Source organism: Homalodisca vitripennis, chromosome 4 (assembly GCF_021130785.1).
Source record: "Homalodisca vitripennis isolate AUS2020 chromosome 4, UT_GWSS_2.1, whole genome shotgun sequence".
NCBI lineage: Eukaryota > Metazoa > Arthropoda > Insecta > Hemiptera > Cicadellidae > Homalodisca > Homalodisca vitripennis.
Genome location: NC_060210.1, coordinates 161,462,351 through 161,482,056, shown reverse-complemented (window position 1 = coordinate 161,482,056; position 19,706 = coordinate 161,462,351). Strand labels below are relative to the sequence as shown.

Genomic DNA, 19,706 nt, shown 5'->3' with positions numbered 1-19,706 from the left:
CATCGAATTCATTGTTCCTCATATTTAAATGAAGCTTTATGCCAAATTTCAAGTCTATTGGTTATTTTGTTTCAAGATATCATGTGGACAGATAGACAGAAAGAAATACATTTTGCCAGCCTCTAGAATAATAAGATTGGCTAAAGCTTAGACAATAAGGAATTTAGGTTGTGTTTGTGTTACAGTAATTATTTTATTGTAAATATTATACTCAATACAAAATACATTTATACAATAAAGATTAAACTATTAATTAATTTTGCTAAACCATGTCATCAATAAGTATAACTTTAATATCAGAAAATTCTTTAAAATCATTTTTTCTAATGTTTACATAACAAAATGTTTTTCTACCAACTTTATTGTTTGGTTTTATTTATTGTCAGGAATGTGTGTACAATATACTTATGGATACAGTAATTAAATATAAAACATGTTCTTTATTAAATTTCAATAATTATGTTTCTTTTCTTGTGTTCATTGTCAGTTTTAGAATTATTTAATTAATCAATGCAAGGGAAATGTAATCAAACTGTAATGTGTGGTTTCAGGTGGGCATTGCTATCAGTGCTGTGTTGACTGTACTGGCTTCGTTGTTGATGTCAGCTGGCCTTTGCTTCTTTTTTGGATTGGATTTCACAGGCAGTGGTAGAGGCAGAGAGGTAGATAATTATACCATTCTCAAGAAATGCATATGTTAGTTTATGAATTTAAATAATAATATTCAGTGTTTTGTTCAGCATTTGATCAGTCTCTTTTTAAACTCCATTAACCCACTGGGAGACCCATTTATAATATCACTGTTGTTGTCAACATGTTTCACTGGACGATGGCACATGTCCGGAAAAATCCTGTTTCCTTCACAATCCTTCCATCGTCAAAAATAACCTTCAAACAAAGGACCTTTCACATGGTATAAAGAAAAAAATACTGTATATACTCAAATTAAGTTCAAACTTAACTTTTTATAAAAAAGTAAAAACAAATTTTGTACAACCCAAAATCTTTATAGTTTGATGAAAACAACAAAATTATGAAAATCTGTTGGATAGTAACTATCCAAATAACTGTTATTTTACAACAGCTTTTTCAAAAGTAAGCTTACAAGTATGCAAAAAATACAGCCTGACACTTTATGCATATGACTTGTGAAAATTTCCAGCAGTACTCAATCAAAGGGTTAACCTGATTGAGACCTTTTCAGTAATTCAGAAAAAATATCACATTATATATGTATATAAAAGACAACTAAATATACATAAAACAGTTAATCACAAAACTCTCCATTTTCGTTAAAATTAATTAAATAATTAATTAGAACCTGTTTCACTGAACGATGGCAAATGTCCGGAAAAATCCTGTTTCCTTCATGTGAAAGGTCATGAAAATCTGAACAAATTTTATATATTATAACATATTTTACTGACAAAAACCCTTGGAAGGTGACTCAACCAAAGGTTGCTTCAAATTACAAGCATTTAAGAAAAACATGATTGCAAAAAGCTATCCATTTGATTTTTATGATTTGTTAAATAAATTGTTAGAAATAAAATAGAGAATTGCATGCAATTATTTAAATGGATTCTAAGAATACAAAATTACAACATTTTTGTATAAAAACAAAATCACCCACTTTTTATCAAATAAAATGTTTGAAGTACATTATTGCTCTATACATATTTTTTTAAGGTTTTTACAGTTATACCATGAGAAAGACCATGCAATTCTAAATAAATTCATATATATAATATATGATTCTACAGTAAAAACAAACAGCATTATATATTTTTTTTAATGCTGTCTGATACTGGCATTTTATAAATTGTAATTCATTTGTCAGAGTTTAGAAATTGCATAGTAATAGAGTAGTTTTCACAATACATCAAATAAAACATCAAGATAACACAAATAAATATAATTAGTAAATGTAGAGACAAATAACTTACTTACATTTCTTTTGTATAGATGTCAGCAACTTTGTAAAAATCCAAATAACCCTATTATATTTACACTGATAATTTGTGTTTTTCGCTTGGACACAATAACGTTAACTTTCGATTAAAAAAGACATTAATAGCTGTTACGCATCATGATCCTTGTCCACTACATCATATGACTGGAAGACAAAATCATCCCAAACAACATTTGTTTCACAGATCAAATACTAAGGTAAACAACAACAAAATTGTATTTATGGATAGTGAAACCTATTGAATACAGCTATCCAGTTATTTGGATGAAGTAACCTTGTACAAATTAAAATATCAAAATATAAAACGTCAAAATTAGCGATGCCGGCACTGTCCGTACCGTCAAAATTACCATCACTGCAGCACTCAAAGGGTACAGCACATTGATGTAAATAAAAATGTTCCTCAGATCTACTTACATAAATCATTTTTTGAAAACAAATATATTTTTTATTTATTTTAAGTTCTAGTATAGTTGGTATATATTATATGCTTAGAAAATGTATTCCCCTCCAAGAGAACATTGTTTTATTTAGTTAAAATTTTCAGAAAGAATCTTCATGTTTGTATTAACTTTAAAATATTAATTTAGTGATATCTCCCAACCATAACGTTAACTACATTACATATTTATTATGCCATGTAGTATACTTAAGTATGGGAGACCTCAAAACAATATTGTTTCATTATTGTTATTATTGCTTCAAATGTTCACAACATAATTATAGAACTTTAAAAACGTTTAGTTATAAGTACAATGAGAAATTAATAAAAATAATAAGACTTTATTGTTATTACGTAATTATCTTTTAGTGATAAACTGAATCAGATATCACTCACTGTGAAACTAAGTTTGCTACTACAGCAGACAAACTGAAAACCGACCTTGACTGGTTTTAGACTATGTAAAAGAGGTATTTAGAAAGTATGGAACATTTGCATCTGATGCTGCAAACGCGTATATATTGGTGTACTCATGCTCGGCACCTCATTCAGCGTCCAGCCGTGACAATGGGAACACTGCCAGTTTTTTTATTCAAATATGACTGAAAGTTCTGCCAGGAAGTAATGCATTTAGTTTTGAAATGGCAGAACAAATGTTTATGAATGAGAGAGGAGTGGACGTCCAACCATTGTGACTGACGATCTGGTCGCTAAAGTTGAAAAGATTTGTGAAAACCGTTGTTTCACAGTAACTGGGCTTTCTCAATGTTTTATGGACTTTATTGTTTAAAATTGTTTCACAGAAGCTGGACTACCACCAATTTTGTGCAAAATGGGTGCCAAAAATGCTTACAGTTCACCATAAAAAAACAACAAATGGCAGCAGCTGTGATGTTTTTGGAGGCCTACCACAGTCATGGTGATAAAAATGTCAACAGTTTTCTGGGATAGGCAAGGTGTTCTTCTTATTGACTGTGATGCAACAATAAACTCTGAGTGGTAATGCTAAACATTGCAAAACCGTAGGAGAGCTGTCCGAAACAAGCGCCTAGGAAAATTGTCATCCAAAATTTTGCTTTTGCATAACAATGGCTGACCTCACACAGCAAACTGTTCACAAGAACTTTTGAACTTGTTAAACGGGGAAGTTTTTCCTCATTCCCTCTATTGTCCTGACCTTGCTCCAAGTGATTTTCACTTGTTCCTGAAAATGAAGATATGGCTAGCAACACAGCATTTTGACAATGATGAGGAGCTCTAGATACGTGTCACTGAGTGGTTGAGATCACAAGCAGCAGAATTCTATGACAGGAATTTCAAATTTCTATTTCATAGCTTGTCCATCGCTATAAGTGCCTGAAAATATATAGTGATTTTGTAGAAAAGTAGTATTTTAGTCCTTCTTTTACATGTACAGTATATAATAAAATGATTTCCTTGTAATTAGTTTTTATTAATTCCAAAATGTTCCTTACTTTCTGAACAGCCCTCGTATCTTGCATAATACAATTTAAGTAATTTTAGTTTGTTATAAATCTTGTATTTCATTCTAAAGCAATTAAACACGTTAAAATAAAAAAAAATTCTTTAAAAATATATTTGAATATGTGATGTCATCATCACGAATTGGCTGCTTGATGGTATGAGTAGGCCACCTGATATTATGAATAGGCCACCTGATATCATCAAAAACCCCTTCCATGATAATTCACAAATGGATGTGTTAGATCAAGATTTAGCCATTTAAAATCACAAGTTAATTTTAGGAATGGGTCAAGTTCGTGTGTATTCTACATTGTAAATATTCTATACTTTCCAGTGTTGGGGTTTGGACAATTCTTGATGCCGTGATTTTTTCTCCTGATTTCGATACAGTCAGTCATGTCTATTTGCCAAAACCAGCTGATCAGTATATTACTAATCTCCAAATCATGTGTTTAAAATATTTTGTGCATTAAAGCTGTATTTAGATAATGAAATTAACAAACTATTGTTGTTTTGTCAATAATATTTTGATTTAAGTTCATATTTCTTATATTATGTTAGTGCATTGCCGTGAGTCTGGCGGGTTTATTTGCAAACGATACCTGATCGATAGTATGCAAATTACTTTTTGCTAAAACATGTTTTTGTCGTATGTTGCATATTAAAACTGAGATAGATACACAAAGTAATTTTTTTAATAATTGCAGCATGATTCCTATGTATCTCTCCGTGGATGTCCTCTGCTTTGGGGTAAACAAATAAATAATCACTATTTATTTTTACCTCGTAATTTGTGTAAATGTATAAAATATGTCCTGTGTAAGAATGTATGTATGTCCACAGGTGGTTTGAATGTTTTTTCTGGCCGCTCCTTCTAGCCAGATTTGCTTTAACGGTAACAAAACTAAACCATTTAGTCTATTATATTCTTAGTTACAAGTAACACATGAATCGTTACCGAATTTGGAATCGAGAATCGAGACCACAGTTTTGGTTTTGGAATAACATTTTTTTATTAGCTCATTCCTAGTTAATTTTATTTTGTTTTAATTATTTATAAATATATATGGAAGTGTAGTGAAGTATCATACAAAACACTTTATACATCTAAGACACCATCAGCAAATCTCCTGGAGTGGAGTTTGATGAAATGCTAACAGAAGTTCCTCATTCTACCATCACATACAAGGGCTATCCAGAAAGTAGATTATATTTTAATATAAACAAAAAAAATGTTTTATATACATTTAAAAGTGACACAAAAATACTATTTTTCAACATAGTCACCATATCAATTTAGAGACTTATCATAGTGATGAACTAGTTTTGAAATTACAGTGTTATGGAATTCCGCCACCTGAGACTTCAACCAGACACCGTCCCGCAGTTCCACATCGTCACCAAAGTGCTGATGATAGGGTTTTTTGCGGTCTAGTGTACACTTGTGAGGTACTGGTTAAATTAACGGTGGTTGGCTTGGTTAGAAGTTGACGAGATCAGTGATTTTCTTATATAAGTGTACCAGACCCAAAACACTTGTCCTGCATATTTTTCTTTACCCTTAAATAAAAATTAAAAAAATACCTGATTTTTTAATTTTATGTTCTAAAAGAATTTATTATTGAATCATAACCATAAAACTGGCTTTCAAACTTAAAATAAACAGTTATACTACAATAACACCTAAATTGTAATATACACTTGGAAATCCCCATGTTATATAAAATATTCTTAAAAAATGTTAAAATGTTTTAAGTATATTTTAAAATTAAACCTGCCTAATGCTAATCAAATAAATAAAGTATATTGATAATTTTCTTAGTGTATTAACTAACTGTTATGTAAATTACTGTGTGAGAGTTGTTTTCTGTATTTATAGTAAAACTGTCAGTAGTCAGAATGCCTAATGTTGCAGGTGTTCCCATATCTGGTGGCAGTAGTAGGCTTAGAGAACATACTAGTGTTGACCAAATCTGTAGTTTCAACACCGCCTCACCTTGATGTTAAGATACGTATCGCTCAGGGTCTCATGCGTGAGGGCTGGAGTATTACCAAGAACCTTCTCACAGAGGTCACAATACTCACTGTAGGACTCCTCACTCTAGTGCCAGCCATACAGGTACCAGGATTGCGATTGTTTACTTAATATTATATTTCTTTGTTATATTTTACAACACATTAAATTGAACATTTAACTCTTTTATAACAGGACTTTGAAAAGTACAGATTGTAAGTTTATTGATTTTATCTAGAGCTGGTCCCCTTTTACTAATCATTGTGAGTTTGAAGGTAAGGTATGTAATGTAAACGTACAGATTGAAGTTTAATGTGTAATTCGTAAAGATACAATCAGCAGCATGTTAACGTCGGCAGATTAAATAAGAATCTTTGAACAGTTGGATAAAGATGTAACAGTTTAACAGTTAGCCAAGATGTACAGTGAGGGAATGTCAGCGGTTTCACGTGTAAAGAAAAAAATGATAATTGTAAATATTTTATCCGTCCTCGAGAACAAGATGGGAGTTACAGTATAGTACTTTTTATGTATTTTACACTAATTTAGTTAATGTATTATGTAACTATAAACAGTCAGTAACACCGTCATTACATTTATATAATTAAATACTATTTTTTTCTCTGAAATTTACATTTTTCCCCCCCCCCAGTAAATTGCTGTTTAAGGAAACAGTAATTTATTTATCTAGTTGGGGTCTGGTCCCAGTTAATCTAGTGGATTTTTACTATGTTCTAACATAAAATTATATTGAGCTAAACCTTTAGCACAATCTTTGTAATTGTTTTCTCATTGAGTTAACAGACCAGTCAAGCCACAGTTGAATACATATTAAAACTAACATATTCAATTGATTTTCTTTACAGGAGTTTTGCATTTTTGTCATTGTTGGACTATTGTGTGACTTCTTCTTGCAAACATTCTTCTTCAGCACAGTATTGGGCTTAGACATCCGACGGAGGGAGAAGATAGAACCAAGCCAGTTGTTTTATCATCATTATAGGTCAGTACACTTGCAGATTATAGGTTAGTTAATAGAATAATTTTTCAATACAGTTTTAGTTTAACATTCAGGTAGATCTATTTGCAGAGTATTGCATTTTTTGAAATCTTAGGCTAGATTCGGATGATTTTGATTTCAGAAAAAATAAACAAATCGTAAGCTTGGCTTTTATATATTTAATTAGAAATCTATTGGCTTAAACCTGGAGTCAAGACAAGATTGTTCTAAGTATTAAGATCTGAATCTGTTAAAATTTTACTTGCATAGATAGAAAAAGGCTTATTTATCTAAACTTATTTAGAAAATTGCTCTCAGAAGGCTGATGCATCACCTAATAACAAACAATTAGGAGATACCAGAAGAATAGCATGGATTTGTACCTGGACATCCCACACCAACCGCTTTAATTCAGATTATAGAACATCTTATAAAATCTTTACAGCAAGGTGACATAGCAACTGCAATTGTACTAGATTATAGCAAGGCTTTCAACAGTTTAAATCCAGTTCACTTTCCTCTTAATGTAACATCTGGAATCTGATTCCTAAACTTAACATTCACATTGAATTAACCCTCCCCACCATAGTTACAGAAAACTCGGTTTCTACACTGTTCTTAGAGATCATGTATAAACATTGTAGTGCACTTAATTGTGCATCTGATAAAACAATGAGGATGCCTCTTCACCTAGATTACATCTTATTTTCTAGTCTAGTCTCTGATGTCAAAACAACGTAAAAAGTTCATTTTCAGTTTCTTCGTTACTAACTTTTATGGATCCCTTCAAACAAACATGACTCTAGATTTCAGGAGTCAAGTCTGTGACAGCATCAGTTTTCAGACGCTGCACTAAGAGGAAGGTGAATAGGAGCTAAACTCAACATTCACATTGAATCAATCCTTCCCACTATAACTACATATATGTTCCACCAGGATAACAGTATTCTAAGGTTTTCCATCATCTTAGTGACTTGTATAATACTTAAAATTGAAGAACATAACACACAAAAAATAAAATGGAAATATTTAAACTACGAGGGCAAATCAAATATAAACGGTAATTTTGCTCTTGACTGTACCAAACACGTTCAGACGTGATGCGGCTGTGGGCGATTGTCGTTTTGCTTAATAGGAGTGGGGGGAACTGCTTGCTTTACACTAGCGTTGTGTTCTGCCTTCAGTACAGCTATGACCGAGCGAGAGGTACATCCATCTGTTGCGCAACGCATCGTCATAAAATTTTTAACAAATGAAGGTGTTAAGCCTTCGGAAATTTTTACTCGTTTGCAGGCACAGTTTGGGGACACTACTCTGTCTCAAAATCGAGTGTATACGTGGGCCAGAGAATTTAGGGATGGCCGAGAGAACGTGTTGAAAACGAAAGTCACGGTCGACGCCCAAGGTCAAGTCTTACAGATGACAACATTAGTGCGGTTCGACAGCTTATTGAAGGTGATCGCCGGTTAACTGTTCAAGAAATCTCGTCGGAAATTGGTATCATCTACGGGAGTGTTCAGTCTGCAATCACAGACCACCTTGGCTTCAGAAAAATTAGTGCTCGCTGGGTTCCGAGGTTGTTGACCGGAAATCAAAAACAGGTCAGGTCGGAGATTGCTGGGAGACTTCTGCAACGATTTCAAGAAGAAGGTGAAGATTTTTTGAGGCGTATCGTCACATGTGATGAGACGTGGGTCCACCATTACACTCGATTTTGAGACAGAGTAGTGTCCCCAAACTGTGCCTGCAAACGAGTAAAAATTTCCGAAGGCTTAACACCTTCATTTGTTAAAAATTTTATGACGATGCGTTGCGCAACAGATGGATGTACCTCTCGCTCGGTCATGGCTGTACTGAAGGCAGAACACAACGCTAGTGTGAAGCAACCAGTTCCCCCCACTCCTATTAAGCAAAACGACAATCGCCCACAGCCGCATCACGTCTGAACGTGTTTGGTACAGTCAAGAGCAAAATTACCGTTTATATTTGATTTGCCCTCGTATAAATGTATGTTTAATGGCATAACATAAGCACTTTAGTCATTAAAGGTAACTTTTACGATAATATTCTCATGGAATAGAACACTATATGCTCAAGAAAACCAAAGAAAAGAGTAGAAGTGATGAAAATATATATTTCTTAAAATGTTTTCAGCTCAGTTTGATATTGAATATAGAGCTTGATAGCCCTGTCCTCATATCTTCCTGATTGTCCAACAGGTACAACCCAGTTCGCAGTTCTCCGATGACTCGGTCCCACTCTGTGCCCCGCCTCAGTTACCCAACAACTCCTCCAAAGCTCCCCAAGAGACTGCAACTGGTCCACTTCTGGGCTCGTACAAGGATAGTTCAACGAGCCTTCATGCTGTGTATGGTAGTGTGGATTGGCGGTATTGTTTACAGTGCCGATATTTTGCAAAAAATCCTGCCCATAGACTCTACAAGTGTTGTAAGTTAGTTGGAAAAATGTTTTTTATTAATATACATTAAAATAAATATATATACTGTTATTTTAAACAGATTCATTCAGTTGAGGTTAACAACTAAAAGTTTTGGTTTTTAAATTTATTTAAATACCAATCAAACTATGTTAAATACTTTCATAAAAATACATTTCTCATAATAAACTCTCCTTAAAGTTCAAACTGTAATTGAACTATGTTTCACCCAAAAATATTTACTCAAAACTTTATATCTTGATATATAAAAATATTCTGACTGGTCAATATACTGGTCATTACAAGTAACTTTTAAATAATGTTAAAATCGAAGACTTTACTTTGAAGAATACTTGCAATGACATGTACTCTCTTGAAAACTGGTGTTAATTAAGTGAATTCAAATCTTCTTATTTCCTTTTTGTATCAAAGTTATTCAATATCTCTGTAAAAGAAAGATAACATTAGTTGACAACAAAACTCTCATCTGAAAATCGTAATTCGACTATAAAAGAGCTACTTACGCAATACTCCATGCAGACTGGTAGGATAAAAAGAGAAACACAAATAACTAACAATTGTACCGCAAAAAGATACTCAAAAGACGCTGAGAAGCATGTGTCAGGAAGTATTTATACTCTTCCACTAACCGGCTAACTATAAGCGATGCCTTCAATTGGCCTCCAACTATCCAATCACAAGGTCAGAGAGAACAAAAGTCAACTGTCATTGTAAACCTGTGAACAAAGTAGACTATCAGAAAAACCTGGTGTCTTTACTGTGCATTCCTACATTCGCAGATCCTTTCTTGAGAAATTACATAATTTAATTTACCTACATTTTGACATCACTAATTAAATTCTAAAATATATTTGTATATAATTTCTTCCATTAATATTTAGTAAATAAATTTTAAATTGCCTATTTAGCAAATGCTGTACATTTCTCCCTCCTTTGTTTTATAAGTTAGATATTTAATACATTTTTTGAGTAAAGAAAACCCAATTTAGAAACCTATCCTTAACAAATCATTATCCAAAAACTAAGAAAATAAAATGGAAGTTTGTTTGTTTTGAACACTGTTGTCTGTCTATTATCTGATGTTTCAATAGAATAGAATAATGTTTATTGTCATTTTACAAAATGCATTGACAAAGTCATAAATACACCTAAGTGGCATTAGTCAAAAGAGATATTACTCTAATATATAAAAATATAAAAACACTGTACATGTTTTTTAGATTTGGTGTTAAATAAAACATAATTCCAGTATACAGATAAAAGCTTTAAACCACTAGATTAACAAATTGGAATATACAATTGGACAATCTAGAAATATATATCATTAATTAACTAAAAAAACTCTGAAAGTTCATAAAATGGGTTCTGTATTAACCAGTTTTATAGCTTAGTTTTAAAAATATTTACAGAATACTTATTAACTAGACCTATTAATTTTGTTGTAAATCTTTTGGGAAATTAAAAATATGACTTTGTTGGGTTTTGCTTAGCCTACAATGTTGCATTACAATATTATTTTTTATTTCTGGTATTATGGCTATGTAGATCTCTGCTAAAAGTTTGAGATTGAATATATTTCATAATGTATAATACTGAGTCAAATATATATAGGTTAATAACAGTTTGCAATTCTAGTTTTATGAAAAGTGGTTTGCAGTGGTCCAGTGGTTGTGCTTGTGCTATTACCCTAACTGCCTTTTTTTGTAAGATAAGAATTTCATTGATTTTAGTGCTATTACCCCATATTACTAAACCGTACCTTATTATAGATTGAAAAAATGCATAGTAAGCACATTTTAACATAGCATTCAGGCACATATTTCATTATTCGTCTTAGTAAAAAAAATTACGCGGGATAATCTCTTGGAAATCAATTCCACATCCCTGCCATATAACAATTCTACCTTAATCACTTCAATGTCCGGAGCAATAATCAATTGACCCTTGTCCTCTAGTTATTGGAACAGTTGATAAGACCAAGGTCTGAGTCCTGTCGATGATATCTGACAGGTGAAGATCCCAATAATGTGCCAGCTCAGCTGCATGTCGTAATCGTGTCCCTCTCTCTCGTGTCATTATAACAGTGCAGTGGTTTGGTGAAGTGTGATCGTCATATGATTTACATGAAACATTTATCCCATACTATTTATACCATACTACACAACATCATTCTTTTAAACTGGTTGCCTGACCAGGGCTTAAGATTATTAAAAAAATTTTATTCACATCAAAGTCATTTAAAATTTATTCAACATTTCTTCATAAAGTCAAAATATTTTTCATGGTTTCCAATCAGTCACTAAATTTAAATTCGTAACTATTTTGTTATTTACATGAAACATAGTAACGGACATGGTAACGTTTTATTTTGATTAAATCATTTGTATGCTGCATTAAAAAACTACAACCAGATATCACCACCACAATTTTAAATGGTTCTTCAAGTCTGTGTCCTGGGATTCTACAACATACAGTAACTCCCACCTTTAATACTTTATGATTCTGATTGTATCCTTAATTAATTTTGAATTCAGATTATATTTCTTCCTAAATTGTAACAATACAACATCCAAATGTTTACACTCATTAATTCAGAGTTTTTTGTTTTAATTGTCACTAAGTCCCGATTTCAACATTAATTCCTTACAGGGTTTGTAATTTAATAAAATTTCAAAAATCAAGTAGCCCTTTGCGCTATTTACACGTGAATTAATACCTTGCTGTATTTTACATAAGTGTCCATCCCCTTTTTTCTGTCTTCATTATATAAACATATTAAATGTTACTTAGGTATTGGCTACCATCTAAAAATCGTAATTCGACTATAAAATAGCTACTTACACAATATCCCACGCAGACTGGTGGGGTAAAATGAAAAACGCATACAACTTACAATTAACCGCAAAAAGTTTTTTGTGTTTATTCAATTATTGTTAATTTACTGAATATAATATGTGGTTGAGGGCTTGTCACTCCTGATTCCGCCGCTTTAGTAAAGGCATTTTACATTTTCATTTTTTTTATTTCATGGGGAAATGGACATTTCAAATGGCCTTGAAAACGCAAAACATTTTTCCAGTTTCACAAAACATTTATTGACATGAAGCATTGACATATTGACATATTATTATAAAGTCCATATTTGTAATAATATGTATAGTTTTGTGTCAATTTCAATTTAAAAAACAATTAGATTGTAATACCTGCCACATGTTACTGCAATGTTTTAGTTTTAATGCTAAGTGAAGTATAATAATTGAAAATGTATAGTCAAAATTATTGTAGGTAAACTAAGAAACTAAGATTTGAATAAATAGGACTGAAAGCCCAGGATAGTAGCTAGTTAACAAGAAAATCAGCATGCTTACCTTAAAATATACCTTCCAGGGCCCACTGATTTGAAAGAACACATAAAAGTACACATATTTAGAAATTTTGCATTGTACTGCAGTCTTTTTCAACCATTAAGGAGAATCCTATGTCTGTTAACTTTTGGTTGCAGAGTCAATGTAAGAAGCAGGGTTTCCAACAAATGTTTTTCCTTCTTACCCAATCTAACAACAGACCTCCACCAAAAACCAAATCTGATAAGTGTTTTTGTCTCTCACAATGACATTTAACCAAGGCCTACAACAACTGAATTGCTATTAAAAGATGGCTTCAAAATTTTACAAGTGTCTTTTCATGCAAAGAATTTCCTAACATCTGCTCTCACAGCTACTTTCAAACAACTCCCTAATTTTAAAAATCTCCTTGTCAATCCTAAATCCCTGATCCCAACACACCTAATAGTAAAAACAATCTCATTATAGCCTAAGGTTCATTAATACAAAACATATTCTATAACCAACCAACGGAGACTTTCACATTGCTCATTACCAAAGAAGATATTTAAGATAAAAGGACACAAAACCTACTCTTCATAAAATCTCATTTACCAACTTCAATGCCAACATTTTCCTCCACAATACATAAACCTCACAACCACTAGCCTAAGAACAATAATGAATGGGTACACAGACAAGATGTCAAAGCACGGTATAAAGATAAACTAGACACCCAACATGCTACAACACAGTCTTCAATGACTTTTAAATGCAAAATAGTAAAATCGTTACCAAAAGACTGCAATTTCTCATAGTTAAGGAAATGGGAACTTGCATACCAATGGGTAACAAAATCAAGAAATCTTACAAACCTAAATCTAAAATAAGGTCCTCCCACCATTCCCTTCAGCAAGCTAACAGTTTCTACATAATATAGTACTCACTGCATTATTAACATTTATAAAATGATAACAGTGTCTAGAAAAAAGTGAAAAAGTGAACTGGCAGTCCTTGCTTCCCACATTGACTCTACAACCCAAAGTGGACAGACAAATAGATTGTTCTCTACTAGTTGAGAAAGATTGCAGTATAATCAAACATTTCTAAATCTGTGTACTTTTGTGTTCTTTCAAATCAGTGTGTCCTAGAAGGTAGTTTTATAGGTAAAAAGAGTGCTGATTTTCCTTCAACTAGGAACAGTTATTGGAAACTAGCATTATATTTTGAACTTTAAAATATATCTATAATATTAATTTTATTTCAGACAGGTAAATTACCAGTAACTGACAGCACATCTGAAGGAATACCAACCCGATATCTAAGTCCATTTTCTGGTAGTGGAGGTAGAAAAGCAGCTATTCTGGACATGGAGGCCAAGTTGATGGCTGCAGAAGCAGCGCACATACAGAACTTACAACAGGTAAACATTTAGATTGTCATGGTGAAAGAGGGAAAAGTCCCGGTTTTAACATGAGAATTTTGATAAGATAGGCTTACTTTTACCAGTTTGGAAGGTTGTTCCTCTTCTTCTTAACATAGAGAGATAAAAATAAACACGAATAAATGGAACATTTCGTGTCACTGGGCACTTTATCAACTATAAAGAGATTTAATTTGAAGTGTCTAGTGTTGTCAAATAGCAAGGGCAAAGATGTTCCACTTTTCTGAGTCTATTTTATACACTGTACTATATTTGCATAGTCTATACAGTTCATATTAGACATTAGACATTAGACAAACTCTTTATTAACAAAACATCAAGAATTGCAATGGCGTCAAGTTTTACAAAGTTGGTTCTTTATCTGCCATCCTGTTCTTCTCCTTTCCAGTTCATGAACTCATCCATGGAGTAGAATGGTCGGCCGGCCAGCCATCTGGTTAGTTTGGTCTTCAATGTATTTCCTTGTAGCATTTTTATGTCCTCCGGAAGGTGGTTGAATAGTCTCCTGCCAATGTAGGATGGTTTCCTTGTAAACAGAGCAGTGCGGTGTTGTGGCAGGTGGAAGTTTAAAGCTTGGCGCGTGTTATAGTTATGAAGGTTGTGGCCTCGTTGTAACTCCTCTTTGACAGCATGCATTATGACCTCTCTAATGTAAAGGCTAATGATCGTTAAGACACCTTCATGAATGAAGGCGTCTCTGCAGCTTTCCCTTGGACCGAGACCTGACATAATTCTGACTGCTCTTTTCTGTAACAGTAGGATTCTTTTTACGTTTCCTGCTGTTGTGCCTCCCCAGACCACGAGACCGTATCTCAGGTGTGACTCGATCAGAGCATAGTAGGCGATCCTTGTAGTTGCGTCATCACTGGCACTTTTTACTCTTTTTAAGATGTATAAACATGTGTTCAGTTTTTTTGAGAGTGTGTCAACGTGATTGTTCCATGATAGGTTGTTATCAATGGTCATTCCGAGGAATTTGGTTTGGCTTTCCATTGATACATCAGGCAGTGCGGGAACGTCCTCTCGTCTCCTTCCAAAAGCCAGTTGTTTGGTCTTTTCAGTGTTGACAACCAGATCGTTTTCGTGGCAGTATTGGTATGCTAAGTTTAGCGCAGTATAGGAGTTGACTGCCATATTGTTAGGTGTTGACTCAGACATTAAAAGTGTTGTGTCGTCGGCGTACATCAGTGGTGCACAGTGTGTGCCTAAGTACTGCGGCATGTCATTAGTCATGAGGATGAATAGGACTGGTCCGAGCATTTCTTTAGTATTATCATTTCTTTAGTAAGTTAGCAAAGGAAGCGGTTAAATATGGAAATTACCTTGTGTTTATGTTAGGTTGCTCTCAGTATTTGGTTACCAATTGGTATGCTAACTTCCATTTTCTCAGTTAGGATTGATTTGTTTGATTGGTAAAGACTCTTATTTCTCTGATTGTGAAACAATTGTTGAAGGAAGAGTGGGAACAATATTGTGGGTGACTAAGTGGTGGTTAACATGTTTGTCTTGGTGACCATTTATACAGAAGCATATGCTATTAGACATTGCACCTATATACTGAGCGGAGCAGTGTTTGCACTGTTTGGATGACAAAGCTCTTGAACTGTTTTTAGGTTTTCCCAAGTTAATGTAAATTATACTGTTTAAAATATTCTCAGTGAAAATGCAACCTATTTGTCTGTGCAATTTGGCAACATTGGACACTTTAAATTGAATCTCTCTGTGATGACTGATAGCCCAGTGAGCACAGATTATCCTATTTATTGGTGTTTATTTTAATGTATCTTCGTTAAGAAGAGGAGTAACTTTCCAATCGAATGAAAGTAAGCCTGCTCTTCCTATTCTATCCAAATTCCTGTGTTAAAACTAGGTAAATATTTAAATACTATAGTTCTAAATCTAAATGTATTACCTAAATGTACTCAAAGTGGCAATGCACTGTGTGCACCTGTTGTCATACTTTCATTTATACCTGGGAAACAAAAGAAATCTGTATATACTACTTATTGATTATATGAGGTTATTATGAGTGTTGTAGTTTATTATAAGGGCTATCCGTAAAGTAAGCTATACGAGGTGTGTTTAAAAAGTATCGCGAATTTTGTGTATTTTCAAAAATTATTTATTTATTTGTGAATATCTATTTTGTCCCCTTCAAAGTAATCCCCCTGGGATATTATACACTTGTGCCAATGTTTTTTCCAATCTTCGAAGCACTTCTCAAAATCATTTTTTTATATCTTGTTCAGCTCCTCCTTCGCTGCCGTCTCTATCTCGTCAATCGTGGCGTAGCGTCGTCCTTTCATGGGCCTCTTCAGTTACGAGAACAAGAAAAAGTCACAGGGGGCCAGATCTGGGGAATACGGTGGCTGCGGTATCATTAGTGTGTTGTTTTTGGCCAAGAAGTCGCATACAAGCAGTGATGTGTGAGCAGGGGCGTTATCGTGGTGCAAAAGCCAATTTATGTTTTTCCACAAATTCTGGAGTTTCTGGCGGATTGCTTCGTGTAAATTGCGCATAACTTGCAGGTAATATTCCTTTTTCACCGTTCTACCCTGTGGCAAGAACTCATGATGCACCACGCCCCTGCAATCGAAGAAAACTGTAAGCTAAACTTTCACATTCGACCAAACTTGGCGTGCTTTTTTCGGTCTTGGTTCGTGCGGCAGCTTTCATTGAGATGATTGAGCTTTGGTTTCCACGTCATAACCATAAACCCACGATTCGTCACCAGTTATGACCCTCTGGAGCAAATTCGGGTCGTCGCGGACAGATTCCAACATCTCATTAGCAATGTTCATGCGATGCTGTTTTTGATCGAAATTGAGCAATTTTGGTATGAATTTTGCGGTGACCCGTCTCATGCCCAAATTATCGATTAAAATCTAATGGCACGAGCCAATCGATATGCCTAGGTCCTCGGCAATTTCTCTAACGGTGATTCGACGATTGGCCAATACCATTTTCTTCACCTCATCAATCTTTTCGTCTGTTGTTGAAGTGCTCGGGCGACCGGCACGCTCTTTGTCGTTCACATCTTCTCGGCCTTCCGAAAACATTTTGTACCACCGATAAACGTTATTTTTGTCGCTTCTCCGTATGCCACAGTCAACATTCGGAATGCATCCACGCACTTAATTTTGTTTTTCACACAAAATTTGATACAGGTTCTTTGTTCCATTTTTTAATAGGTAAAAATCAAAGACGAACCAAAACACGTGTAAGCAAAGCAGCTGTCAACAATTAACTGAACATTCAAAATGGCCGAAATTGTCAACATAAGTGAGAGACATATGTACCAACATAACCCCACAAAAAAATCGAAATTCAAATATACGTAACCCACAAAAATTCAAAATTCGCAATACTTTTTGAACACACCTCGTATTTCGATATAGAATGAGTGAAGTGAGCCGAAATAGTATTAACCTATTCTATGCTGGTTTTATGGAATCTGTTTTCTCTATCAAGTCCATTGAATTTTTAAGTAACATTATTTCACTTGTTTACTCTAAATAAAAGTATTTTGTATTTCTGAAAGTTTTATTATTTTAAAAATTTGTTTCTTTCAATTTTTAAAAGTAGATTGAGTTACGTAAAATTAACAATTTATATGTAAAACTAATCCTTAAGATTTTAAAACAATTAGCTTTGATAAAATTACCATGCATTTAAATGTTTTAATAATGTCAATCAAAGTTCAGTTTAATTTCTTAAAATAAGAAATGAAAAAATATAGTTTTTTAAAAATAAAGCTCAGTTGTAACTGGAGGCCGCCAGCTCATCACCAGATAAAATATCACATAAAGAATAACACTCATTATTTATTTATTGTTGGTATTGTTCATGGCACTTTTGTGATTTGTAATGTACACAATAAACTTAAAGTAAGAAAATATTATATGTCTATATGACATAGTTAGATCAATTTAGATGGTACAGACATATCTGTATGCCACACTTTAAATATTGAAAAATGGTTTATCACTTTTATTTATTGAAATAAACAAACCTTGGGACAGTGTTCCTTAAATCTAGTTTACAGTACATGAATAGGTTATCATCAGTTGATAACAACCCAATTGATAAGAACACCAGGAAGCACAGGAAAAGGTGTGATTGGAACAACTGCACATTTTAACCTGTCTATTGTCTGCCCGTAAATGAACATGTGTGTATTTGGTAGTTCATGTTATTTGTTCATAGTTTTTACCCCTATTTATTTTATTGTTGTATTTATATTTTACAGTAAAACCTGGGTCAACCGAAAAGAATGATGATTTATATATAAATAACTGAGCAATATAGTTTATATTTAACAACAGAACATTGCACCAAACCATCTGCCTCTGGGCGGAAGAGTGGGTGCGTACGTGACGCAACACTGTGTGGTCTGGCTGCGTAAATAACGTGTCCTCAAGATGATTAATCCTTCTCCACTCTCATCAACTGCCTACATTACACAGTGACTGCGCCAACTCACGCCACTGCTATTAGTCATCTCTCCTTCCTGTCACCATTCCCAAAGTATAACTTACAGAAATCAATTGTACATAATTCCCTAGGTACCCATTCCAATCTATTATTTTTATATGTAATTGGATTTACTAAAAAATTGGGTATCTGACCCCTCTTTAATTCGATTAGCCAGGATTTTACTGTATTTAAAAAAATATTTAACTTGAAAACCCTATGTAGAGCTATCACTTTCTAACCACTTTATGATAGAACTTTTTGCGGGAACATCTAATGGACATCTACAACATTTGAACTGTTCTGATAAGGTGTAGTACCGTATTTTTAGTTCATTGTACAGTTCCCGTGGCTACAGACCATGAATTTTGACAAATTATTATTTTTAATTTATCTTATTATTTATATACATACATTTTATTTTCAGTAAACAACGTTTGATCAAATAATTTTTTGCAGTAAGATTTAGTAACTTAGATCACTAGGTGTTGCGTTAAAGCATGAACAGATGAACGTTTCAGGACAAAGGCAGTGATGAGTTATCCAGACTGAAGCCTGGAGACTACAGACCACTACAGAAACTGTCTCCTCACCATTGGGCTGCCATTCTGTCTCTGTACAACACCACGTTCCTGTCTGGTGGCTACATAACTATCCTGCCACCCATTCAGCTGGCCAGTGCTGTGTCTCCTGAACAGGCAATTGCACAACGAAATGAATTGGAGAAACTGTCAAAAATTCCGTGGGAGCCCTTAGCCGCGGCTATGGATCCTTTTGACATAGGTATCTTTTGGTATTGTTAAAGGTCATATTGAAAATATAAATAAACTCAAATTCATTCAACTTAATATGTAACCTATATGTATTTAAACTTCATTGTTTACTTTACAGTATTGTAACTAAGTTTTTCAACTAATTTTTCTTTTAGCTTATAATAGTACAAAATAAATGTTACTGAACCATCAAAATACATTTACACAAGTTTTCTGATTTGTCGCAGCATGCACAGCTTGTGGAGTGAGAACAAAAGAGATAGTTCCGAAATTACAAAATGTGTAGGCATGTAACGAAACATGAAAATCATCAGAATGTTTA

The 19,706-nt window shown here is 33.6% G+C and overlaps 1 protein-coding gene across 1 annotated transcript in view; it reads left to right on the top strand.

The window, feature by feature from the left end:
* Window positions 1–19,706, top strand: part of LOC124360481 (sterol regulatory element-binding protein cleavage-activating protein-like) — an 88,682-nt gene that overhangs the window by 36,715 nt on the left and 32,261 nt on the right. The window contains exons 8-13 of the mRNA XM_046814148.1: window positions 552–662; window positions 5,815–6,018; window positions 6,780–6,916; window positions 9,133–9,361; window positions 13,962–14,117; window positions 19,133–19,394. Of these exons, the coding sequence (XP_046670104.1) occupies window positions 552–662; window positions 5,815–6,018; window positions 6,780–6,916; window positions 9,133–9,361; window positions 13,962–14,117; window positions 19,133–19,394 (1,099 nt within the window). The remainder of the gene's footprint in view (window positions 1–551; window positions 663–5,814; window positions 6,019–6,779; window positions 6,917–9,132; window positions 9,362–13,961; window positions 14,118–19,132; window positions 19,395–19,706) is intronic.